Genomic DNA, 27,318 nt, shown 5'->3' with positions numbered 1-27,318 from the left:
GCTTTGTTTTTATGTGTTGCGCCTCTTTATCTCAAACCCCCCCACTAAAGTTATTAGTTTTTCTGTTTTGTCACTAATGTGGACAAAGTTTCCGGAGCAGAGAATGAGGAATTAGCTAAAGGAGGGATGCTAGGTTGGTGTTTCGCCACTCGGAGTGAAAAATCCCACTTTCTCAGGCGTACCGTATGTCTCTCTAAGTAGGACAGCAAAATTGATGGCCCTGTACTAGGTGACCTACATACACAAGTGTGGACAAAATAGACTCGCAGAACCCACACAAATGGAGCTGTAGCTGTGAAACTCAGCAGAGGCAGACAGCACACACAAACGCTGATGTTTTTAAAATGGCTGAGATAAAGACGTCAGCCTGCACTGTTGCCTCATGTGGTTTGAGGCGGGACACCTGCAGAGACAAGAGCATGTTTGGCAGGGAGGGGGGAAAAAAAGTTATCTGTCTTTTATATCACTATCAAAATTCTGCACAAATGACATTTTCAGTGGTCTATTTTCTATTACCTTGTAATGCTGATGTAAAAAGATATTAATTACATGCTAAATGTGTAACAACCATGTAATAGCACACTTATATGTGTATAACGCACATATAAATGCAACTTCAGAAATGTTGCATATAAAAGCCATTATATGCTAACCTGCTGTTGGAGAGAGAAAAAGTTCAGTACATTTTTGTTCCTATTGCTAACCGTGATTGACTGGATGAAAAAAAGGAAGAAGGAGAAGAGAGATGCTGTTTTTCCGTCTTTGGCCAGTATCTATGGTTGCCCCCCCATAGGGATGATGTGAGTGTCTCAGAGCCTTCTCTCTGTTCTCGTCTGTACAACATGCTGAGTTAGCTCTTGCTAAGCTGCACTGCTCTGCTGTCCAACTCAAGGACAGTTGCTTTTATCTCATCAGTTTTGTATGGGGGTGTTTTTCGTTGCTGTGTTGGGAGGTAGTTTGACATGGCTAATTAGATGCAATGATTGGTTGAGGCGAGACTAAGAGCAGGTGAAAGCCTTGAATAAGATTGAAAAAAAGAAAGTGACTGCACAGCTGGCAATGGAAGCCAGTCCGCTGACCTTGGCTGACCTTCAGCTTTCTGAAGAATGAGGTGGTGCTTAACGGAGTCCACCTACAATTCCATCTTGTCATCTGTTTCTCAAGTTAATACTGAATACAGGAATCTACTGTTTTCTTGACATCATTTCACATAATAGCCAAATGTCTATGTATGATGTGACAATAACAGAAAGCTCAAAACAGTCGCCTGCGTTGTCATAATCCATAGGGAACATATCGTATGAAGACTGCTTTTGTTCCATAATGTCCGTGGCCTCATCTAGACGTATTTGATTTTTGTTTTTCTTTTTTTGTTGTTGTTTTTTTCTTTCTGCCTGGGTTACACCGTGATGACAAGCTCACTGTCTCTGCTGGCACCGATGCCTTTCACAGCGGCAAACCATCAGTTTATCCGATACTGCCCCCCTTCACCCCCCCATCTTAATTTGTCATGCCAATTGCTCCCTTTGTGAATTCTCCATCATGCCTTTCGCCTTGATGTGTCTCGTGTAATTAAAGCCTAAATTGTTTTGATGCGAGTGTAATCATATTAGACTGTTTTTTTCTGTTTTGTTTGTTTATTTATTTATTTATTTTTCACGGGAGAGGGGTGAAATTGGGCCTGTTGTTTGAGTCGCCAACGGGCTCAGTGGCTGTCTCGTACAAACTTATGCATTCTGAACAAAGAAGTGTCACAAAGAATCATCCTCAGCTGGCCTATCCATATGCTATTTGATTACCTAACCTGTTAGAGACAGTCAGAGAACCACAAACACAATAACCCAGTCATTCTGCCGGTTAAAGCCTAAAATATCATCAGTGTTGCGACAATATGAAAAGATGGCTCAATTGTATGCCTATGGTGAGGAGTTCATTTCTGTTTCATCATTTTTTGTTTTTGTTTTTCTTGTCTTTTGACTGTGTATTGAGTCCACGGTTTCATTAGTGATATGATTAGCTTTCTCTTCTCATCATGCATGTTACTCTGCAGTGCCCGTGCAGACAAGTGAAGGCATGTCTCAGGTGTCATTGATTCTCAGTGCTTCTGAATTAGCAGTTCTGTGTTTTATTTAATAACAAGAGGAGGCTCTCAGAGAAGCCGTCGGCTGGCCTTGTCTTATTCTTACAGAGGTTACGCCATCAACCTTTACCTTATAATGAGATCTTTGTGAATCAGACCATTCTCTGTTCTGGTCAGTAAATGGAAGAATCTCTGAGAGCCATTTGACAGTTATATTAATGATTTCCCTGCTGTTTGAATGGGGTAGTGTGTCTGATCCATAGATGGTGTAATGCACTCACTACAGTGTCACACTCCTGCAGGCCTCTGACTGAGGAGTCCGGTTACAGCGGGCTTAATGTGGAGCTGTCTAAACACAGAACAAGTCAACCGCTCATTCTTTTACGTACACGCTGGTTTGTGTTTGGGAGAGGTGGCTGTGACAAGGTGATCAGTAATTATCAATCCCACTAAGTACACGTTACTGCTGAAATATCAGAACTAGTCAGTAAAGTGACTACATGAATTATGACAGAGGTTTTCACATTTTGTTCAATGCTCATGCAAATTTCTATACTATTCTATCATTCTATTCTATTCTGTTCTATTCTAAAAGTAATGGATTAAATAATTCATCTTCTCTGTTGTGCTCCATTCTATTCTATTCTATTCTATTCTATTCTATTCTATTCTATGCTGTTCTGTGCTGTTCTATTCTGCCCTAAAAAATGGATTAAATATATTAATCTATTCTGTTCTGCTCCGTTCTATTCTATTGTATTCTATTCTATTCTATTCTATTCTGAAAGTATGGATCAAATAGCATACTGTATCGATTGTATTGTGTTCCATTCTAAAAGTATGGCTTAAATTACATTTCTACTCTGGTCTATTCTATTCTATTCTTTTCTATTCCTGGAATCCCTTGACGGACGAGTTGTAGCAACAGAGTATTCAGACGTTATGTCCATATTTCCTGACGTATTGGGGCCACAGCAACTCCTGTGAGTTGTGAGTGGGGCAGATTCGTGTTAGTCATTGAGATAGAAGGCAATGCTCAGAGTGAAGGAGGTCAGAGGTCACTTCAGACTGGGGGAGCGGAGTTCCCTCAGGTGAACCTTAGACTCATTTAGAGAGGAGGAGGAGTGGAAGTGCTCCTCCTAATCCATTCTAAAAGAGGAGAAGCCCTGCTGAATCAGCATGCACCGTACCGTCCCGCTCATCCGTCTCCTCTAATGAAGGAGGCCAGGCCTGGATCGTTAGCAGCAGTGGAGGGATGGCTTGGTTTGAGACATGTGCTGTTTGAATTTGCAGAGCGGCTTTGGGTTTGCTTAATGCTGGCATAAATCTTATAAGATGCCATGTAGGATTTGTGGGTTAGATGTTGACCTTAATGTGCAAACAAACAAAAAAAAATAGTTGAGCCATAGGCTGAGTTATTTGTTTAGTGGGAAAAGCACTCATTTTTACACTCGCAAAACCACACAGTCAGTGGGTCATTTAACATCTCTTGATTTAAAAAAGAGAAGAAAAAAAAGACAAAGTATAAACCTTTGAAGTCAGTGTATGAGTTTGTAGTTCAGACTGTTTCTACCTGAAGCACTTTTTTTGCAAACACTGGAGTGAGCCATAAAGACACAGGGCTATTAAAAAGAAAGTTTCATATAGTGGAAATAACAGTAGTCATCTCTGTCTGTCTTTCTCTCTCTCTCGCTCTCTATCTCTCTCTCTCTTTCTTTCTGTCTGAAAAGATATTCTCTCTCTCGACCCCTTCACTGGAATCGTTCTAATGTTGGGAGGGGCGGCTGGTACTGTTATCGATCACGCTGTCCAGTCTCATTTAGTTTACAAGGAGTTCCCAAGTTCCAAAGAGCTTACAGAGAGGGCATTCCTTTTTTTCACCCCTTCCTTCTCCCTCTCTCTCCTTTGTTTTTTGTTTTTTTATTTTTTATTTTTTTGGAGCAGGTGTAAATAAGACGGCAAACTCTGTATTGATGCGTGCCAATCTATTTATCGAGCGGAAAGAATCTGTCCGCCAGTCTGCACCCCCCTCCTCGTCCTCTGAGGAGAGAAAGAGATCTGCTCTTTCGGCTCATCTCCAGTGTTAAACACAGACACCCATCTGTCTGACAGCAGTAAAGAAATATAAGGGTCATTGATTGGTTCTCTTCCACTGCTTTCAACTACTGTTATTAATGGATGGGAGAAGTGGGTATATTTATCAAAGCAAGGGGTGAAATTAATGGACACAGTCTTTGATTTTATTGTATCCACAACTGTCTGTTTCTTTTTTTCCCTTAAACCTCTCTTAGAAGTGTTTGATTGCAGTTTGATGCAAGGTTGGATAGAGATGTTCTCAAAATGATCAGGGGAGAGAGAGAGAGAGAGAGAGGGAGAAAATTACTGAGGTGCAGAAACATTTCCGCGACATTTCCCCTCACAGTGGCAGTATGAACTCCGTGGCCCTCAGGGACCTCCTCGCACATCATTCTTTAAGTCTTAAAGAAACAGGAATGTGAGTTAGTGCTTTTTAGCATTCAGTGCATTCATTATAGATGAGAGATCTAGGTGAGCTCTACCAAAGGCAGCCACACACGCTAATGGAATTAAACAGACGCTGCCGGGGCAGCTGTGTCTGCATTGTCATAGTCCTTCATGTGGAAAGAGGTGTGCGTGTGTGTGTGTGTTTTAGGAGTGTGTTAGGATGTTGTTATATAGCAGAAGTAAGACTTTGTGAAATTTTGCATCTCATAGTGAAACTGAATTAATGACCATATGTACTGTGTTTATCATAGCTTCTAAGAACCTATTAAAAGACATAGTTTGTAGTTATGATTTTGCAGGTTTTTTACTCTCTGAAAACAGAGAAAAATAAGCAAAAAATACCAGGATTTTCCTGGGTAATAGAGTGTTTTTGTCTGGAGCCAAGCAGATAGCCATATTCAAATTGGAAAATTGGAAAACCATTTATTGTTCAAAACTGTGAAATCTCGTGTGAATGTATGTAACACTCAGTTATGATGGATATGTCTTTGTTTGTGTCTACGTGCATATGTGTGTGTGTATATATATATATAGGTGTGTGTGTGTGTGTGCATGTGCGTGAGGACGTGCGTGCGTGCGTGTGTGTGTGTGCGCACACCCATCAGGTCAGGAAAAGACTTTTTTCATCCATATATATATACGTGTGTGTGTGTGTGTGTGTGTGTGTGCGCGTGCGTGCGTGTGTGCGCACACCCATCAGGTCAGGAAAAGACTTTTTTCATCCATTTATATGTGTGTGTGTGTGAGTGTGTGTGTGTGTGTGTGTGTGTGTGTGTGTGTGCGTGTGCGTGTGCGTGAGGACGTGCGCACACCCATCAGGTCAGGAGAAGACTTTTTTCATCCCTCCTCGTGTTAATATTCAACGCACAATCTATTTACTATCCCGTCTGGAAAGGAAACGGCGCGTCGGTAATAATATCTGATTTCAGTCTTGTATCTCTTCCCCTTAAATACGTCCAACAGCCTCGGGCCCTCTCGCCTTTTTAAGCAAAGGTCAGTGGAAGACCCATTGATTTAGCATTTTAATTTTATTTGTGCTCAGCTCCGAAGGGGACTGGCATTAGGCAACAGCGCAGGGCTCTTTGTTTTTTGTAAGAGGCTGTGAATGTCGGGGACTGTCTGCCGGGACCAGACCCGACCTGCCGACGGGCTAATAAGTGTGAGTAGCCGTCCAGACGCCTCTGTAATAGCTACTAACACTTATTATCGTGCCAGAGATTGAAAACCCATGTGTTGTCATTGAGGGATTGCAAGAAAAGTTAAAGAAGGGAAAAGACAAGAAAAAAGGGAACAAGAAAAAACAGTCGTTCAGACTTGAAGAAGAGGTGTTTCTTGTTTTTTTTCTCCAGTTGTTGTGTTTTTTTTTTTCCCTTCACATGCTCTTCTAGCACTCTGTCAGTGTGGGGGGGCGGGGGTTGTAAGACGAGTGTTTTCATTCGAGGGGGAGAAATGTCTTGTTTCGGCGTTGTTAGGCAACTAAATGAACGGAATGGAACTTTGGGGAGTGGAGGCAGAAAACATGATGTCTGCACAAGCACTGGACAGCTGTTGTCTTTTGTGTGTGTGTGTGTGTGTGTGTGTGTGCGCGTGCGCGTGTGCATGTGCGTTCGCGTTCGCGTTTGCGTCAAGGTGTATGTATGGGTGTTTGTGTGTGTGTAGGCGTCTGCGCACGTGTGTGTGTGTGTGTGTGTGTGTATGGGTCTGTTCCTCAGGTTCTTTTGCATCTCTCTCCTGGCTTTATGAGGCCTATAGAGCAGGCACTTAGAAGCAGGGCTCTTCATTAAGAAGGTCCTATTAGCCGCTACGAAAACCAGGCTCATCATTGAGCGGTGCGGAGCAGTTTGATTGGCTGCCTCCTCCGATACCCAGACATGAGCTCACTTTGCCAATAGTGCTGTGAACTCTGACAGAGACATGGGGCGTGATCGTTAACCCATCCATCTTGCCTGGGTTTTATAAGAGCTAACGGGCCATTGCCTGACACAGGCTGTCTTAAACGAAACACAACTTTTCTCTGTGCTAGCCACAGCTCTGGAGAACTTTCGTTAAAGGGATAATCAGCTCTTTGTCAGTGTTCAAGTTACACTGTCATCGAGGGGTGTGAAAAGAACCCTGAGATGTTGATACGTCAGGAAACACACATCCACACTTCCCTTCGACCACCATTACGTGTGTGTGTGTGTGTGTGTGTGTGTGTGTGTGTGTGTGTGAGACAGTGTGAAGTGGATCGAAACATAGTCTGCTGTTTTCCCCGCGTTGCCTTTGGTCGGTGACGGTTACATTCACGTTTCTCAGACATCTGTTTTTATTCTGTTTTTATTCTTCGTCTGCTCAGCAAGACGGCAGTCTTAACTTTCTCCTCCGCCGGTGCTGTCGGCTCCACGTCTAACTGTGGTTGAGGAGCGTGGATGTGTTGGAGCCTCCCGCCTCAGGCTAGACGCGTTAACCCCTCGCTCCAGCCCCCGGGCTTCTCCAGCCACCCAGCATGCACTCCCGGCTCCGGCGCGGCTGGTGAGAAATTGCTCCTGACAGCTGATTTGTTGGTTGTCAGAAGTGGTCGCCGGGCGGCTGATAAGGGCGCGGGGGCCTGAGATGGGAAAACGAACTGCCTCTCATGATTTTCAAAGGCACGGCCATCATGCCCAGGAACTGCATACACATGTAAATGTCTCTCTGCAGAAATCACAGGGGACGTTTCCTCATCCATATGGGATGCTGTTTAAAAAGGACCTTCTTTTGCGTAGGCTTAACCAAAGGGTTTTTTTTTTTTTTTTTTTTGAAGCTCTTTGCATTCATGTTCTACCCACATCTAGGAGGTTTTTTTTTTCTCCATTGAAGCCTGCTTGGACAGTGTTCTAGAAGCAGAATCTTGGAAAGCTTCTACTTTCAAACACATTTGGACGTATTAATTATTAGCTTACGTATATTTGTTTGCCTGTCCTTATTTGCATGCATTAAAATGGATCTCGCTGAATCCTTTTAATTGAGAACAAAAGAAGAACAAAGGACGTAAGCCGGTGATAATCAGGCCCAAAGAGAGAGAGTGCAACTGCATGTTCAGATACAAAAACACTAACATCTTTTTTGATTAGCTGACACAGCATGCTAGCTCTGTGCTGTTTAACAGAATAAAAGCGGTGATTGTGGATGTAGCTATGGGAATGGAATTGCCAACCCTGTCAAAGTGAAAGAAGAGAAGGGCATAGACAGAACGGTGTGTTTTAATATTAGCCCTAATTTCAGGCCCAAATATCCACCAGCTGACGCTCTCTCTCAGGAAAGACAGCAGAGTCGAGAGAGAGGCTGTTGGAGGATGGGGAGGAAACCAAGTCAGACCAGGCGTCCGGCCAAAAGCACGAACCCAGGGCAGTACCAGGAGCTCCTAATGGGGCAAAAGAGGAAACCATTGTAAGAGGGCAGGTCATTGGGTAATTGGCTTCAGATCCTCTGCAGGAAATCCCCCAGAGAGAGGCCAAGGGCAGAGGCTCTGATTACTCTCATCACTGCTGTGAAGTCACTGGAAATCTGACACTTTGCCTCACCCTCACCAGGACGAGATGTTAGCGGACCACTCACAGGCTTCAGGGCTTGGCTCTATAGATTAACAGAGGGTAATGCCCACTGACGGACCTGTACTCTGGGCATACATTTGACCCAGTCTCAATCCTGAAAACCATCCCAACAGCACTGAATGAGAGAGCCAAATCCTGGCCCAAGTCAGGCAGTACACTGGATCAGTCTTAACTGGTGGTGTTTCCTGTCTCATTACTCTGGTTCAGTGTGAACCAGTGATCTTCTCAGCCCCTTTACTCTGGTTCAGTGTTAAGCAGTGATCTTCTCAGCCCCTTTACTCTGGTTCACTGTTAACCAGTGATCTTTTCAGTCTGACTAGTGGCCTCTGCTATTTTTTTTCTTTTTAAATCATAGGAGAAAACTTGACTGTTTGCCTTGGCCAGGAAGAATGAACAGAGATGAAGTACTGTTTCTCAGTCATGTTGCCACGTGGCGTATGTAGCGGTCTATGTTTTCATGTCTAAACAAAGTGGACTCTGCGAATAATCACTCAAAGGTTGAGCGGGGCCAGGCTGGAGGTCACAGGATTGTTTATCTGCAGGCTTCTTATCATCCCTCCCACCTCTTTATCTCATCTTATCACAGCCAGAGCAGAGAAAAAGAGAGGGGGCACTTCAGTTTCCTGTTTCAGGCTCTCTGTAAACTCTGGTGACCTACTGACCTCTTCCTGGCTTATCGCACACTCTCTTAAAAGCCAAAAGCTTTGTCTAAAAGCAGAGAGGGCATGCAAGTTGTTGGGCTGTCTGTTTCTCTGTTTGTCCATCAGTTATCAGTGTGTACTGATTAACTCACTACCAACTCACTAGCGTTAAGCTGTCGGCAGTGTGCTTGTGTGTGTGTGTGTGTGGGTGTGTGTGTGTGTGTGTGTGTGTGTGTGTGTGTGTGTGTGGGGGGGGGGTGGGTGAGTATGTGTGTGGGTGGGTGTGTGTGGGGGTGTGTGCATTTGAGAGACTGTCTTTGTGTCCGATGGTCTAAGCATCTGTTTTATGTATGTAGAATCTCGTTTTTGATCTGATCAACTTATACTTTATCCTTAACAATGTCCATCCAGCTCAACAGTTGTTTTTTTCACAGTTGCACAGTGTCATTTAGGTGACATTCTGTTTCAGTTATAGGGAGAAAAATATCATCCATAGCTGAATCTCTCAGGTTCTTTAAAAAATAAAGTTGCATGTTATATGCAGTGAAATACTGGCATGGAAATACAAAATATCCATGTGTTTGTAATGGAATTCCAAAGGAAGGCAGTGCTCTATGAATCTCATTAAACAAGCTCTGAGCGTTTTCCCTCTCAGAGGAGCAGACTCACCGTCGTTTTATTAAATGCCCCAGACTTCATCTCTCTAAGAGCAAAAAGAGGTTCTGCTCTGTACCAGATACATAATTTGCACATCATTAGGAGCTGATAAAGCAGAGATGGCTGGCTGCCTGACTGGACGGCTCATTTAAGGCCTGTGCTATATGATAATGGCAATCAGCAGATATTTGTTGCTTTTCCTGTCCATTTAACCGATTCTATGGAAGTTCACTTCAATCACGAACTGTTTTTCTTTTTCTCTCTCCCCCTCTCTTTCACTCTCCCCCTTCCCTCTTTTCTCTTATCTCCCCTCTTTCTCTCCTCTCTCCCTCTCTCTCCTCTCTCTCTCTCTTTTCCCCCCTTGCCACCCACTCGGCAGGATTCGGCTTTGTAACTTTCGAGAATGAGGACGTCGTCGAGAAAGTCTGCGAGATTCATTTCCACGAAATCAATAATAAAATGGTGAGTTGGTTTCACTTCTTGAATTTTTTTTTTTTCACCCCAATCCTGCCAGGTTTAATCCTTCTTGCTACAAGCCAGGTGGGTGATCGTTACGGCCGCGTGTGACAGCGCTGAGAGAGCTGGCTGAGAGCATGGAGGTGTGTGTGTGTGTGTGTGTGTGTGTCGGGGTGGGGGGGGGGGGGGGGGGGGGGGGGGTCAGGGTGTCCTCCCATTTCCTTCCATCTTGGTTTCAGAGGGATGAGGAGTCGCTGGTGTGCACTGGCCATAGACCATGAAATTGTGTCTTGGAGGCCTGTCCGCCAGGCACCCACTGTCTCCTCATGGCCCTGATTCCCTCCAGAGTGCACAGGGCTCAGGAATGCTATATGGGGAATGGTAGGACTTGGTGCATTGTGATGTAAAGGGCAGTTCAAGCTGTTGGATGTGTTTGCTGTTAAATTTTAAATTTCAGAGACATCACTGTTGGTTATGGGTAGAAGGTTAGGAGATGACTTGTGGATTAGGTTACAACATCCTGTCAGAGATTCACCCAGTCTGCTGGTTCACAATCAACACATCAATGAAATTCCTGCCAAATGTACTCAAAAACCTGAAGCCTTCCCTTTGTTGAGGGTCTGGTCAGGAAAAGACATTTGTCTTACACACTCCAAAACTCACAAACAAAAACGTCCTATAACGTTTACCATCGTGAGCCCGACACCGGCCGGTCAGGATTGGAATCTCAGTGCACTCCTACGAGAGCTGGAAGAAGTCAAATGGGCCCTAGAGTCGCTCCTGGTTATTTCGGTTGGAGATGGGCGACGTGTCAAGACGGGCCTGTCCCGAACGCAGCTCCTGACCTCAGCTCTGTGAGACTCCCTGCCACGTTATTGATTTTTATACAATAGCTGCATCAAACGCTGTTATCGCTCAGGGGGACCGTAATTTCTTTATTTTCGTTGATCTGTCGTAGGAGCGCCCTGCCTGTCCGTCAGCCGATGGGATTAAACTGGGTCACACGAGAATGATGACATGCATGGCTAGATTTGTGCAAAGAGGTGAAAGGGGAGCAGGAGTTTGGAAAACTACGGTGTGTTTTCCCCTCCCTTTGGAGATAGTCAGGCGTTGTCTGTCTCTACATCTCATAATCAATACCAGGGCTGTTTGAGGTATTTCAGAGTGAATAGATGCCAGAAAAATAAAATGTAGGAAAAAGTGAATTAGATATGAGTAATAATTGGTTGGAAGAGAATCGAGTGTTTAACCAAATCCCACTGCCTTTTCTTCTGTGCGTTTTCATTTCCTGTGCTGTTGTTGGACTGATTTAACCAGCAAGATCAAAGTTCTCTGATGCATCATCTGTTCACAGCCTGTGTGCGTAATAGACTTGCAGAATTTTTCATCATCATTACATAATCAAAAATTTAAGGGTCTTTTTTTTTTTTAGTGTTATTGCAGAAATGGACATTAAATTTCAGTGATGTGTCCCTCCAGTTTTTGGATGTGTGTGTGAGCCTGCTATGGTAGACTGCTATCTTCCCCTCTTTTTTTATTTTTTGGAGCGATCTCTTCAAAGCACCATCTGTGACCTTCAACCCTAAGCCATGGAGGATAGAGGAGCCAACCGCACTGGCTGTTTTCAAAGGACAAATCTGACCCAGCAGCTCAGCTGCAGTGCTGTTGGGACTCCTGTGAGTCCATAAATGGCTCCAGTTGAAGCCAAGCAGTAGGAAAAAGCTCGGAGCGCTCCAGGTCTCCTCAGACCTCGGGGCCCGCCCACAGAGCCTTTTGATACCTGCTTGGGGCGAATAGGCCATCATTAAATATTCAGCAGATAACCTCTTTCGCAAAGAGGTTGGAGTCCAGATCTCTCATCCTCCCCACCTGCTCCAGTTAAGCTTGCCCCGCCCCTGCCCCCAACAGACACTTGACAAGCAGGTATGTTGACGGAGCGGACGGAGCCTCAGCGAGAAGAGGAAAGCAACAAGGCACAGTGTGCGGAGCAGCCTGAGATAGCAGAGGTTCTAACTGTCTCTCTCCATACAAAGGAAGCACTTATGTTTTTACACAGATATTGCTTCAGTAATTATAAAGTGCACATAATCATATATATAATTACTTGTAGCCCGGCACATTACCACTGTGACTACCTGTGTCTGTCTGTAGTTCACTTTTCCTTCCTTCAGTTTTTCTTGCATTTGTATCAAGTCTAAGAGTGAACTTAGTGGCAACACTTATGACACGGACAGCTCCTTAATGACTACATGCTTGGTTTGTTGTCTGCCTGACTTGGAAGTCTCTTTGGATAAAAGTGTCTGCTAAATGAATAAAATAATGCAAATAATGTAACATGTCAGTGGTAACAGATTATTAAAAGATTTTCAGGCCACATTGCTCTTGAACTTATCAATAGCTAAGCGAAGCTCTGTGGTACAGCGTGCTTCCATGCAAATAACTTGTGAAAAATACGCAGGTATTAGACATCATATTGTCAGTTTGAAGCATAAAAACTGCATGAATTTGAATTAGCTCAGGCTTAAATTCCAAATTCCCATCCTTGGCCTCCTCACAAACCTCACATGCTAATTTTGATATTTCCTTTTCTCACTCGCTATCTCTAGTATGCTGTGCTCTTTTTTTTTTTTTTTGCAAAGCTCGTTGCAGACGTTCTGCAGTCGCACGCCAGACATTCTTACAATTTTAATACCTTTTTCCCCCCATCTCCCTTTTTCCCTCTGTATAGCATGAGACTAAATATGCCCAAGCCTGGTCCCTGAGACTGGCTGAAAGGTCCCTGTCCCCTGGGCTAAGCTAAGGCCACTGCAGCTTGGCTGGATGTCCCATACACTGTGATCAGAGGAAAATGCTTTTGAATTGTGGAAGAGGCAGTGAACGCTGGCCTGGCCCCAACACTCAGGAACTGCTATATATAGGCCATCGTGGAAGGAAGTGAATGCTTCCAGACTCCATTTAAAACCCCAGCTCTGTGGGAGATCCCCTTGGCCACAGGATTACATCCGTCTCTCTCTCTCTCTCTCTCTCTCTCTCTCTCTCTCTCTCTCTCACTGTTCCCCTCACCTGCATCTCCACCACCATAACTACAACCCCCCCCCCCCCCCAACTCACCCCACACAACAAATCCGGATATTTAGAATACAAAGACCATTACAGTCTTTACATACACATCTCTTTAGCAGAACCAAGCCAGTGAGAGTGGGACTGGTACCAAATCATACATGGCAGCCGGACCTGCATGAGGAGGGCTGACATTTATTAAAACTGTGAGTCATAACTCAGAGTGGATGATTGACTGAGAGTACAGTTTTTATTATCATGTGTTATGAATTCACTTGACCTTAGTGGTGTGAACCTGCCATAGGTATATTATGATGCTTGCTGCTCGGTACCTGGATCGACTAGAAATTATTTCCCTTCCATGCAAATTTGCCATTTTGTGGCAGGTCGGTCCGCTCCCCACACAGCCTATGAGGGCAGGGAGTCTGGCCCGGGTCCGACGGTACTGGTTCCTCACAACAGGCAAATAAAGCCAGTTATAACTGCACTAAACTTCCCATCAAGACTCCAGGCAAGATGTCAGGAGACGTTTGTCTGAAATCGCTCATTCATTTCATACCAGTTAGCTGGTAACCACCGAACATGCTCTGTGCTTTTGAGAGCGGCTGTCATTAATGCCCGTTCATACCTGGTGTGGAAACCGAAATTATGAACTGTAATGGTCTACAGATGGTGAAGCTGTTTCGTGTTTTGTAGGATGTCTGTTTTTGATTGGCTGTCAGAGTTTTGTCATTTCAGTTCATGAAAAATATGGGTGAAGAAATAGCGATGGAAAAAACCCCTCTGTAGCATCTGATATTTTGATGTCTTTATGGGTTTTTTTTTGTTACATTATGACTGCTGTGTTGCTTTGTAGATGGAATAGTTTTTGAATTTAGATGTAATTATTGTCTTTTATGACACGGCTTTGTTGAATACTCGATTCTGATTGGTCAATTATGGCATTCTATAGTCTGTTATTTCTGAATAGCAGACCGCTGAAATGAATAATAGACTGTTTTTATGGACGCAGTTCTGAATCTAACAGACTGATTTTTTTATTTTTATTTTTTTTTTTAGCGGAAGCAATAAAATCCTTTTTAAACCAATATTTTGTGTATATTGATTTCTTTAGTGGGTAGCCATGTAGTAAGCGAGATAATGTACAGTGTGGCGGTTATTATTGCAAAATAAACGTTGAACTTGGCCTTTAGTCCACTGAAAAGTTGATGTATTTGTTGTTGAAGAGTCTAACTATAAAAGACTTGAAGAGTTGAGCTAGCTGCTTCTACCAAAAAACCACACTTTAGATTAGCTCTCACAGGAATTTTTATTTAGTGTGGACTTTTTACAGTTGTCACTGAAGATGGATATTTAGATACTTAAGGCTGAGAGCGTACTTGTCCTTCAGCGGATCTCTGAGCACTTCTGCTGTTTGCGTACATTCTGTTTAGAACTCCAGAATAACTTATTCAGTTCAAGTCTCTGTGTGTATGTTTGTTTTTATCACTACAAAGCTTACTTGCGCAATGCTGTTCACTGATGTAGTTGTATGATTTTGGAAAATTGGGTCCCAGGAAGGCACTGAATTTTTTTTATTTGGGTCTCAAGTTTAAAAAAAAAAAGTTTTTGAAACCCAGTCCTAAGGCAAAGTAATTGTCTAAAGCGACTGAGAAAACATTCGGCCTTCTGTGCTTATCCGTTTACGATTCCATGCGCTATTTCAGATGCGGAACAGACCTCAACAGAGGTGCTTTAAGTAAAGCCATTTCACCAGCAATTCACAATCTTGACCTATGCAGAATAAAGGACACAGTGGCTTCTTCCCTATCAGTGCTTGCAGCTGGGTGATTTGAATTCTCTCTCTCCCTCCCTCCCTCTCTCTCTCTCTCTCTCTCTCTCTCTCTCTTTTTTATTTTGTACCCCCCCAGAGCTGCCCTTCCCTCCTGCTGGAGTGCTCAGAGGTCTCTTGGCTTATTTCTGACACCATCTCCCCCACCATAAACCCCTCTGCCGCTTTTTTCCTTTCCCAGCTTGCTCCAGTCTCCCAGCCAGTGGCGCCTGGTGCTTCCCTGCCGCGTGTGGGCCCATTAGCATGTACGATAAGAGCCTGATGTATCAGTGGGCCAATTTAGAAGTCTGCCACGCTGAAGCTTTGGGGCCTACAATATCAGCGGCAGATAATCTACCGCTGTGAGAAAAAGGCGACAAAAAAAAGAAAGAGAGAGAGAGCGAGAGAGAGAGAGAGAGAGAGAGAGAAAAAAAATGTGGTTGCAGTTTTTTGGGGCAGGGGGAAAGATGAGCCCTTTTCTCATCCCCGTTTTCCTTCAAAAGGAGTCTTGTCCTGAAATGAGTTCCAAGACCCTCGTACAGAATCGAACAATCCCAAAATCTCAAAAAGAGCCGTTCAAAGCCAAGCAAAATTGTTATCAGTCAAGGGCGTTGGAATTGTGTTTGTGTCCCTGTTTCATAGTGTGTAAATTTATCTGAATTTTACACTATTGGCAGTCTCTGGCCACTGCCAGCGTGGTGACCGGAGGTACATTAACACACTGCTTTTGCAGTGTCTATGGTGTAGGTTGAGCCAATGGAGGGGGAATTGTGATATTTGAAAAGATTACAGTAATTCAGTCGTGCTGTAATGGAGCATGCCAAAAGTGCTCTTTTAGCCTGGAAAATGTCAAAACACAAAGTAAGACAAGATTCAATGCATTTACTCCTTAAATAGCTAGGTGGAAAAATGAAAAAGGGGCAGAGAGAAAGAGAGAGAGTACAGAAGCACTCCATAGAACTGACCTTGCCGAAGCGGGAAAACACTTGAAGAAAATAGCCTTATAAAGTTAACTGGATTTTATGGCCTCCTAACAGTGACTGATGTCGCACATAAACAAAGAAAAGCAGCGAAATCAGAGCGGGCATGATCTTTCAGAGGGAGAAAGTGTGATAAAACACTGCCCCACGACACATGGACAGCATACACACTCATCTACCACAGCTCTGATGAAAGGATTCCCTCATGGTTCTTAAATAAAAAAAAAAACAAAAAAAACTTGGTTTGTTCGTTGCTACAGTGCTGAGTGAAACAGCTGTTCTGTTTAGCAAGCATAAATAGCCTCTGACAGCGTTTCTTTTTTGTTCAGCGAATATAGATTTCTGTGTCAGGCGAAATCGCTGTAAGTGTATCAATAATGCACAGGGGTCCCTAAGTCTCCAATGTAATTTAATTCCAGTTGCGATGAATTATGCTTCTGTGTTAAACCGAGAATTCTACTGCCTCGGGGCAAAAGAGTGGAGAGATTTTCTCTCTCTCTCTCTCTCTCTCTCTCTCTCTCTCTCTGTCTCTCTCTCTGCTTTATCTGTTTTATCTGTGGGCATCTTACAAACTAGACAGAACAGTGTTCACTTGTGACTTCTTAAAGGTTTACAAATAAATGTTTGAGAGTTTGAGAGTTATTGAGACGTAGCATACAGAACCAGAGGGAAATAAATAGGAGGTCCAGAGATTAATACAGTTACTGGGATTATCGCTATCACTGTCAGTATAACATAATTTACAGCCACAGCCTGTCCAATGGAACACGAATCACCAGCTCGAGTTAGTCAGTTCTTATTTTGGTACAAAAATCTGAATGATTTAATGACCAGTTTTGTTAATGAGATACGATGCAATGTGTACATTACTCTTTTTTGTTATTGTTGTTTATGTTTAATGTAAAAGCACTGGGTCAAAAAAAAAAGACACCCTTTTGCAGAGTCCATACCAAGCCTGCCTGTGCGTCTATTTTGAACCGTGAATTTGAAGGCGATTACGGTCAGCCTGTTGAACGTAGTGGGGTTGGCCAGTCAAGCTGAAAGGAATAACTGAGTGATCATTAGTAGCAGGGCTAGTTCATTGGTTTGGAATTTGTTCTCACCCTAGCCAATGAGACAGGACCCCCCTACAGTGCGCTGACCTGGGAATGGCAGGGCCACACAATGAAATGAGAAGGGAAAGCACAGCCATATGGAGGTCATGCAATGATTTTTTTCTTTTTCCTGGCACGACGAGTTCTCCGTATGGCCCCGTTAGCCACCTGTGCTTGTTTGCTGCCAGTCAGTTTGGTTTGTGAATGTGTGCCTCAACAGAACTGGTTTGAGTGATAACGCTGGTGAATTAATGAAAGTATTTCTTGAGAGCTTCCCTCTAGTTTTCCTGTGCCTGCTTCTCAAACAGCGCTGGGATCTTCGGTAAGAAACCTTCTGTAGACAGTCTCACGCGACCAGGCACACTACAGATAGGCGACGTCCTCCTTTGTCACAGTTTCAGCTCAATACAAGGGTCTGGCGACCAAACCTGTTTATATATTTATTTATTCATATATTTTTTTTTTGTAGGTTGCCTGTTTAGCATGCATATTTATTCATTGGGTTTGGTTAGAGCACCTTTCATGTCCCCCTTCCTTGCATTATGAGATTTTGAGTTTTCCTGCGCGAGGCCTCTGTGGCACATTTTGCTGCGCTGCAGTTCTCAAAGAGAGGACGCAAGAATGAAGAAGTGCTCTGAAGCTCCGTGGCTTTATCGTCTCCGTCAGAAGAACCATAAAAGACAGGCAAATGTGCAAAAGAAAAAAAAAATAGCTCCAGATTTCCTAGTGTTACTCAGTAAGGTTACTGAGGTAACATTTTCCCGCTTTCCCAATCTTCCATAAATAAAATAAAATAATGAATCAAAACATTTTTGGTTATCAGTTTGTTCTGTCCCGTCAGCTGGTGTTCTCCTATTTGGGCAGAGGACACGATTAGACTGTTCATAGGACGCAGGTGATTCTGGATCTCAGGTTTAGGGAGGACATGGCAGACAACTCGTGTGTCAAACTCTCAGGGCCGTCTCTAAACATGTTGAGACTTCTCACCAAATAATATTACATATTAGTCAGCAGTGAAAAAAGCCTCTTCCCCATCTAAAAACGTTCCCACCAGCGTGTCACGCTAAAAACTGAACGGAGCAGCCTTGCCAAAAACAGCTGTCTCATTTTATCAAACTTTTTGCTGTGAGCGTTCGGCGTGCGTCACAAGGTCACTTTGGAGATACAGATTAGCAGATTGGAGCTAATACATAACTAACCAGCCTGGTAATAAGCCATGTGTTCTCCAGAGCTGATCCATCTCAGATGCCGCTGTCTGGCACTGCGGGTCCAGCCCGTGTCGGCTGCGGACACAGACGCCCTAATGGCCACATTTGTTCCGACTTGTCGGCGCCACACGGCCTGTCATCTCCCGACAATTAGAGAGTCAGCAAAGACCTCTCTGGTCGTCATCTTCCCCCCTTCCTGCCGAGACTTCCACGGTGACTTAACCTGGAAACAGTGCCACTCTGGGCACCGCTCATTTCTCACGCCTGACGTTAACGTGGCGCCGGACACGTGACAAATGCGTTTGAGCAGGCATTAGAGGACGCCATGTTTTTATGACAACACCGGTCGTTGAACGGCTGGGGTCAGCCTGCTCTTCACGTGTTTTGTAACTCTCACAATCCTAATTATTCTGTCCTGAGTTTACTGTGGATATGTGATGCAAACTGAGACATTACGGGTCAAAAGTTTAAGGTTCTTTCACACCTGTCACTGCAAGACATACTGTACACCCGTATGTTAAAAAAAAAAAAACACCTCCTAAACATTAGCAAAGACATTCAGTCTTTATTACTCTAAATTAACCATCTGGATGACCGGCCTACTGTCCTGTTGAGTAAAACGTCTCTTTACACAGCAAGATTTACCTTATGGCTTCTTTTTATGGTCTTGGTAATTGGATGGTGATTATTTCACATTTATTAACATAAATCACGTCAATGAGTTGTGCTAAGCGCAGTCGCACGCTTTAAGGCAGCTCCAGCCCGTCATCGATGCCATGCTAACCCTCCTGTTTGTAATGTTAAAAGGGCTTATTTTACTCAAGCTCAAATGCTTTTTCCCCCTCCACTCCTCAATAATGGAGACCCATTCTGGAGTTTGGTTCCTGTTGACTTGTTTTTAAACCACGCTTTATAAGAATGGTTCCCCGGCGGCAACTGTTTTTAATGAGAGGGGTCCACGTTGAAGAGACCCACTCATGACCCACTCAGATCACCGCTATTCCCGCTTGCTCTCCCTCTCTTTCTCTCACTCTCTCTCTTCATTTTCCCATCTCTCCATTTTTTCCCCTGCTGCATGTGCCTGATAACAGCGCATGGACTCTTTCTCTCAGGGTCATTAGCAAAGAGCTTCGTGTTTTCATTCAGATCTGAAGGAGCTCATCAGCGGTGTACCTTAGCCGTCCATGTAATTAGTTAAGTAATAATAGGGAGCTCCTGACATGGCTCTTAGCAGCGCGGCGGTGACAGCTCCACCGGCGCTGATACTCTGCTCCTGGAAGAGACAAAATGCGAGCTCCTCTTCTGTGTGGAGAACCACTGTGACATTATTATTTGCTTCACTTTGAGTTATGTGTCAGAAAAGATTGTTAAGTTGGTTAGTTGGTTGGATGGTTGGGTGCTGGACCTGTTTTGGACCTCTCGTTTCTGAGCACATTCTTGCTGATATGAGATTAAAATGTTTTGTCATTTACTTAATCCCTCTTGGGGGACACCTTGTTTTTGAGATTACCCTCACTTTACCCTCATTACCTCATTTTCAGTTAGGCTTCAGAACCATGTGAAGACCTCAAAGCCCTATGACCTTTTATGTTCATCTAAAAAAAAAAAAAAAGTGAATACTCTTCTTTCTTAATGCAGTTTGTGTCTTTTTGGGTTTAGAGCTCCTGTCCTCAAATAAGAGTGTTGTCCCTTTATGTACACCTCGATGTGAGAGGCTTGGTTGTGTAAGTCTGAGTGTGTGGGGAAATGAATGGTGCCAGCTCTGTGCTGTAGTTATCAGTGAAGGTTGTTTGACTGTGTGTTTGCAGGAGTGCAGTGAAAGGCCAACCTGCCACATGCTAGTGGGAAGACAGCACACTACAGCTTGTTTACAATGACAGCAGCGCTGCGAAATGCTGGTTTATAACAATGATCTCGGAGAAAGGCAGAGATGGTGGGCTTGGCAGAGGTAGAGTTAGAAAACTGGGCTTACAGTGGGAGAAGCAAACTGTGATGAAGTCAAAGAGCGAAGCAAGGAGTAAAGTAACGCCATAAGCAGCAGAGACAGGGACTGGGGTTGTTAGCGGCGGTGGGAGAACTAGGCTAAGGCAGTAGAAATAGAAGTAGAGAGCCAGGCTTTCAACAGCAATAAACCCAAAGACACCAAGTTTAAAGCTGGAAGGACATAGAGAGAGAAGCTCGCAAACACAGGAAAGACAAAAAGTGTTCTTAAGCAATGTACAGAAGAAAGGCAGGGAACTTGGCTAACGGGGGCGATGTAGAGACTGACAGCTGTGCTAATGGCAGAAGCGCTAGACTAACAGCAATTCATATTATCTCACAGTATTAGCAGCTGCGGCAAGGAGCAGACGTGGCTATAACATAGCTGATCTGATAGGACCTCTTCCATGTCAACCATTAAGGTGTGGAGGACGACTTTTGGACAAGTGGACAACGCAGGGCTTCACAAATACAAACAGGCTATTCTTTGGATACCAGTCTATATATTAGTTGCTGCGTCTTAATTTTCAACTAAATAAATACCTGTATTGGCGTTGTAAATGTACAGTATGTTCAAATGAGGGTGTATCCATGGTGATATGGTGCTCAGCAACAGAGACAGGGGAGGCGGTTGCATGGCGACGGACGGCAGCAGCGCTTGTCTTGACGTCGCCGTGTTTTGGGTTTGTCACAATCTTTTTTGGCGCAGCAGTCGCTTAGCTATGCATTGTGTAGGAGGGCAAAACGGCAATCAGCGCGGCAGGAAAATGAGCGTGTGATGGAGGCAGGCACAGACGGAGGGAGGGAGGGAGGGAGGAATGAAAGCTCCCTGGGTGGAATTGGAACGGTGATGAGGCCCGGACGAGAAAGCACCGAGACGAAGAGAGATGGGAGTGTGTGCGTGTGTGTGTGTGTGTGTGTGAAACAAAGGGGGGGGCATAAATATATAAATAATAATAATAAAAAAGTTTGCCTGGAGACACAAGCTTGCCATGCTCCAGCTAACAGAAAGACATGGAGAGAAAAAAAAAACAGACAAAAAAAAACTGACATGGTAACGCAGGGGCCTTGTATTAACAACAGAGGAACATCAACAGAGCAATGCCGCCAACGGAAAGCGGGCGTGTGTTTGTTTTTTCCATTGTTTTCCTTTTCTTTCCTGAAATGAATGATGTGCTGTCTGCGGAGAGACTCTAATGGCATTGGCTCACCAGGTGACATGGAGTTGATGGGCCGAAACCACGGGGAAAACTGTCATCTCTCCAAACACTGAAAACCAAACCAATCACACATCTGTAATTACGTTTCCTCTTCTCTTTTTTTTTTTTTTTCTTTTTTTTCCCCTTTTTTGTGATTGGTTCACAGGTAGAATGCAAGAAGGCGCAACCGAAGGAAGTGATGTTTCCTCCGGGGACACGGGGACGGGGACGGAGTCTGCCCTACACAATGGACGCCTTCATGTTAGGGATGGGAATGCTGAGTAAGTCTCCTGTTTTAACTTTGACACAGCATGTCAATGTTCTGGCTGTATCTCTGACAACAGCCCCGCACTGCACTGACACCCCTTCACTGACTTTTTGTGCTCGGTTTCCACACCGACGCTGTCACTGCCTCTAAGAGCTGAGTGAAATACACTGTTAGGATTGATGGACGGCGTTAAGGTGAAGTCTGCAAGCGTTAAGTTATTGACTGAGTTCCCTTAAGTATCTTTTTTTTTTTCCTCTGAAACCTTGGAAAAGAAAAACAACCTTTGGCAGAATGACTATCATTGCATCAGTCTTTCACACACCACCATTATTGCCCAATTACTGGCTCCACAACTGTAACATTTTGATAATAGAGCTTGATCTAGTGCCAAAGTGAAGTTTTTCGCTTTTCGTAAGTGACTGAAAAGCAGAGGAGTATATATCTGAGACATATCTGAGTTTATGGGGACCACATTAAAGAGTGCTGATCGCTGAACTGGATTTGATGTGTTGGAAAAGGTCGAGAGGGTCGTTTTACATATCCCAGTGAAATGACTGACTGGTCAGACACGGGAAGTCATCGGCCAGGCGAACGTGCTGCTCTGACTTGAGCTGCGAGTTACTTGCTGACACTGAGGCTAATGCTGCATCGCTCTGGTAAAACCGCAGTCCTTAGGCCTGTAGCTTCATCTGAGAGCACAGGCAGAGACGGAGAGATGAGGTGTGTGCATGACACACACACACACTTAACACACCACCCATCACACAGCCAGTTACCCCCACCCCCCACCCCTCCAATTTTGGAAAGTTTCTTCATCTTCTATAGAATTTGACACAGGGATCTCAAGAAAAGACAGATGCAGTCTTAGAAGGATTCCCCCTCCCCACGCCACCACCCCCTTTTCTAGCTCTTTGCCCAGCTTTAGTGATGAGAGATAATTACTGCGAGATTGATCGTCTGCTTAAAGTAAGTGAAGCAAATAAATGGTTTGACGCCTAGTGCAGCATGTGAGTGTCGGCTAATGGAAGCCGCGGGATAGTTCGTCCCGCCCGTAATTTGGTTTGATGAAGCGTCCTCATAGGGCCCTGTGTGAAATATGCTATTGATATGCAGCCAGTCCTGCTAGCCTGTCCGCCACTCTCTCACGGCCCTAATCCACCAGAACACGGCTATGCATTAAAGCACGAAATGAAGAGGAAAATCGAACTAATGTTAAATTATAAACGTGTGATTTCATCTGACTGACCTCAAGGTGTCCCAGTGTTAGGGGTATCGATGTCACCACGTCTTTATGTGTGTGTGTGTGTGTGTGTGTGCTAAACCCAAGAGACATAATTTATGGGGACAGCAGTAGGTGGGATAGAGGTTAGGCATGGAGTGAGTTAGGCATAGAGTGAGTTAGGAGGGATAGGAGTTAGGGATGGAGTGAGGTAGGCATGGGGTGAGGAGGGATGGGGGTTAGGCATGGAGTGAGTTAGGAGGGATAGGGGTTAGGCATGGAGTGAGTTAGGCACGGAGTGAGGTAGGTATGGAGTGAGGTAGGTATGGAGTGAGGTAGGCATGGAGTGAGGTAGGCATGGAGTGAGTTAGGAGGGATAGGGGTTAGGCATGGAGTGAGTTAGGCATGAAGTGAAGTAGGTATGGAGTGAGGTAGGTATGGAGTGAGGTAGGCACGGAGTGAGGTAGGCAGGATAGGGGTTAGGCATGGAGTGAGTTAGGCATGAAGTGAGGTAGGTATGGAGTGAGGTAGGCATGGAGTGAGTTAGGCATGGAGTGAGGTGGAGGGATAGGAGTTAGGGATGGAGTGAGGTAGTGAAAGAGGAGTGTACAGGTCAAACTCCACCTTCATCTCCTCACACTCTTATCTAAACGAATTAAGAAGCAGAGGGCAGTGAAATGATCTTCTTGGTAATTTACATTTAAAATAAATAAATGAAATCAGGGTTCGTTATTTAAGGAACTGCAATTTCTTATTTGCCAAAATCTCATTAAGCCCTGCACTCTCAGCTCCTTTTGTTTACTGCACCTAATCGAGCTATTTATCTTTATAGTCTTAAGCTCCATGTATGTTTGCAGAAATTAATACACATTTAAGCTCATGCAAAGTGAGCCTTGATGCGTAATTGATTTTAAAGTGAATCCAAACTGTTGAGCCATAAAATGGGTAGATTAGTATGCGTATTAATAAACCGAATAAGAGGGCGAGGTAGCAAGGCGAGCAACAGATAAAATGACAGGCTTTATTTACAGTGCTGCTACACACACACACACACACACTCTCACACACACACACACACACAGGATGCCGTGCAATGGCAGCGCTTAATGAGGCTCTTCTCCTATCTCCACAAGGTCTCACTTGCATCTCGAGCGTCTCACGCCATCTCGTTTAGCCTTGTTTCGCTTCAGGGGGGATGTGATGGCCGCTCACCCCCAAGGCACTTACCTGTTAGCATGCACAACTAGCTACAGCTGTCTCTCTCTCTCTCTCTCTCTCTCTCTCTCTCTCTCTCCATCTCTTTGTGTCTCACTCTCTCTCTTTCTCGTGTGGCCCTCTCCCATCTAGCATACATTCACATTTTGACCCCAGAACTCATCAACGTTCAGTTGTGTAATTAAAAAGGAACTCTGGGCCACAGTCCTCTCTCTTACTGTTGCGTGTTGTATAGCAATTAAGATGAGCTTGGGAGAAAAAAAAAACAGCATAAATAGGTTGACTTGTTTGTTTCATGTTTGTGTTTGTCTGTGTGCACCCTCATGCTAGTACAAAAAAAGAAAAAGAAAAAGAAAACAAAACCAGAGTGCTTAGATACAATTACTGTGTTCATCTGTTCACTTACCAGAGAGGTAGGGATGTGACTGAGACAAACATCTCTGTTTGTGTGTGGTTACGGGCGTGTGGCGTGCACCCAAGATGTGTTTATGTTCACAATACAGAATTCTCCACCTGTTCGCCTACAGAATGTGTACACCATATGTGCTCTTCATTTAACCCCTCAGCCCTCTGCTTTCAGTAAATGATGTTAGTTTTCATTGCATCACTAACTCTTTAAAAGACTGGGCATGGCTGAGACCTGGGTGTGTGTGTGTGTCGCTCTGTCGTTTATGCTGACTGGCTGTTGCCTGTGTCCCTCCCCATCAAGAGCCATCCCCCGCCAGCGCGCTAATCTCCCAGCGTCAACAGAAGCACAGCACAGTACATTCAAAGTAAGCTCTTTAAATGTCAGAGGGAAAAAAGCGCGTGTCGTGTGTGTTTAGCTTCAGCATCTGGCATTTGCTCCTCTTTAGGAGAGAAAGTACACAGAGCTGCTATTTCCTCTATGGTGAAGGGCCAGGCTAGATGGACAAGCCTCTGTAAAGAAACAGTGCGGCACTCTGAAACAGCAACTGTTTAAGGCTCATGTACTGCAACCTGCACTTTAGCACGGCCTAATCAACCACTAACGTCAACTACTAACGTCTGCACTATATATAGTTTACTTCAGCATGGAATTAAAGTCATGTTGTAAATCCATTCAGTGGACAGTTATCAATTCAACTGTAAGCTGTGATGTGTGATTAAAAGATATTAAGCATCTGAAAAGCAGGAAAACAGTCAGTTTCTTTGATAAATGACGTACCTCATGTACATTTATTTTATATTAGCCATACGTTTCTGACAATTACAAAAGAAAAAAAAACTCAGTTAAGCACCAAAAGCTAAAATCATTTTTTTTCTGTCAAACTAGAATACCACTCAAAGGAGAGTCATACTTTTACAAGACTGAAACTGTCCCTTTGCTGATTTCAGAAAGTTCAAACTGTCAAGATACATATTTACACGAAATCTGTGGGATTATCATAAAAAAACCCTCTCATATCGCAACTACATTCATCAAGTGAACTACTGCGACAATTCTCCAAATGTGTCACGTTCAGAAACATCATGAGTGAGAAGGACTAAAACTAGTGCACCTTAACACCGTCTTTATCTTCCCGTTCCTCGCTGACAGAGCTCTCAAAATACAGGCTTAACCATTTAATACACCAGATATCTATACCATTATTTTTCATACCGAGGAAAACAGGAAGAAGACACCAGAAAAACAACTTACTGCTTGTAAGAAGCTGTTACTGTGTGTACAAGGCTTTCTCAGAGGGAGCTTGGACACATTCAGTTTCTCCTGGCAGAAAGCTTCTCTCAAAAGCACCTCTGGATTGTCAGACTCCGTTCATGTAAGACAAGTCCAGTCTCACATACAGTGACATGTTTTTTCTTATTCTTTTCTTTCTTTCTTTCTTTTTTTTTTTTTTTTTTTTGCTCTTCACCTAACGAAAGTGAAATGGATGGAAAGGACACAGGCAATCTGTCATATTTTAGATTCGTGGTGCGAACAGCCAGAGCCAATTTCTCAGATTTTTCAGATCTTTCCCGTGTGAGAGGAAAGATAAGAAGCAAGTGCTATAAATGGAGAGATCAAATAAATATATGAAAAGAAAGGATAGAAAGGGGAGACCGCCTCTTTGCCTTGATGTCTGTGGGCCTAGTTTAGTGAAGCTAAAAATGTGTGCGCTGAGGTTTCTAGCTTTTGCAGCTGAACTCTTATAAATGTAGTCAATGATAGGTCAAAGGAGATGTTGTTCACCAGTCTGTATCTTTGTGTTTTCTTCTCATTTGTTTTAACACTGTAACACCTTTAGCTTATGGTACAGGCTTTAGTAAATATTCCGTTAGCCGAGGCTAACTGTGTGGGCTGCCGATTGACTGTCCTCTGGCGTAACCTTGTTTGGTTTCGTATCCCGACGCATTTTCCCAGCAGTTCGCGTTAGCACATATGGCTTAAACAAAAAGCGCTGCTGTTTGAACGCTGTCCAGATAATTAACACAGGGGCGTGGATCTAATACTGCATATGACAGGATAAGAACAATAGCTCGTCGAACTCTCGGTTCGCTCGGAGACGCATTTGGTGGCGTGTTTGCCTGCACTGGCACTGGGACAAAACTGAGCTTGTGTGTGTGTGTGTGTGTGTGTGTGTGTGTGTGTACTTGGTCCCAGGCTGTTTCGGCTGGCACCAGGATGCGCTCCAGCGGAGGAAGAGGCAGAGTGGCAAACAATGCTGAATAGGTGTTTAGATTGGTGGACCTCTTTTGTGAATCTGTCAGAGAGAACACCGGAGAGACTCAAATAGAAGACTGGAAGCCAAGGAACTACTCTCAGCCCGACCGTCATTAAAAAGTTCTGCCTCAGCAAAGACGGCGGAAAAAAAAAAAAAGAAAAGAAAAGAAAACAGATTGCGAGGAAATTCCCAAATAACATCCGTTTGTGGAGCTAGCACTGGTCTGTCTCCTGTGCTCTTGCAGTTGAGTCTAAAGCTGTGTGTTTTGTTCGTGGTGGTGTCTGTCCGCAGTGAGGTAAAGCTCTGTAGCATTGAAAACGCTGCACTACTCCACTATAATCCTTGACGTCCTGCCACAACTATCAGCCAGTCATTGTCTCCCCCTGTCGTGTGTTTTGTGATCGATTAGACCAGGCTATAAAAGAAAGGTTATCGATCAATGACAGCGGAAGGGAGGAAAGAAAGACAGCGAGAGAGAGAGAGAGCGAGTGAGAGAGAGAGATGCTACTGCTAGACATGTCTGTTCTCACTTTGCTAGACAAAGCAGAGACAACTGACTTCCTGAGAAAAAAATTCCACAGATTCTACATTATAGATGTGTTTGTGGCACATCACAAAAGACTGAGTTTTAATCGAGTGTTAATCTGCTATCTTGAAGCTGCAGGTGTGTGTATGTCTTTGTGTGTGTGTGTG

The 27,318-nt window shown here is 44.1% G+C and overlaps 1 protein-coding gene across 3 annotated transcripts in view; it reads left to right on the top strand.

The window, feature by feature from the left end:
* The window catches only part of msi2b (musashi RNA-binding protein 2b), a 204,590-nt gene that overhangs the window by 135,490 nt on the left and 41,782 nt on the right, over positions 1–27,318 (top strand). For all 3 annotated transcript variants that reach the window (XM_030776712.1, XM_030776714.1, XM_030776713.1), the window contains exons 8-9: positions 9,853–9,935; positions 21,427–21,541. In XM_030776712.1, coding sequence (XP_030632572.1) covers positions 9,853–9,935; positions 21,427–21,541 — 198 coding nt within the window. The remainder of the gene's footprint in view (positions 1–9,852; positions 9,936–21,426; positions 21,542–27,318) is intronic.

The sequence above is a fragment of the Chanos chanos genome, chromosome 6, assembly GCF_902362185.1.
Source record: "Chanos chanos chromosome 6, fChaCha1.1, whole genome shotgun sequence".
Classification (NCBI taxonomy): Eukaryota; Metazoa; Chordata; class Actinopteri; order Gonorynchiformes; family Chanidae; genus Chanos; species Chanos chanos.
Note: the sequence above shows the minus strand (reverse complement) of the source record. Positions and strands in the feature narration are given on the sequence as shown.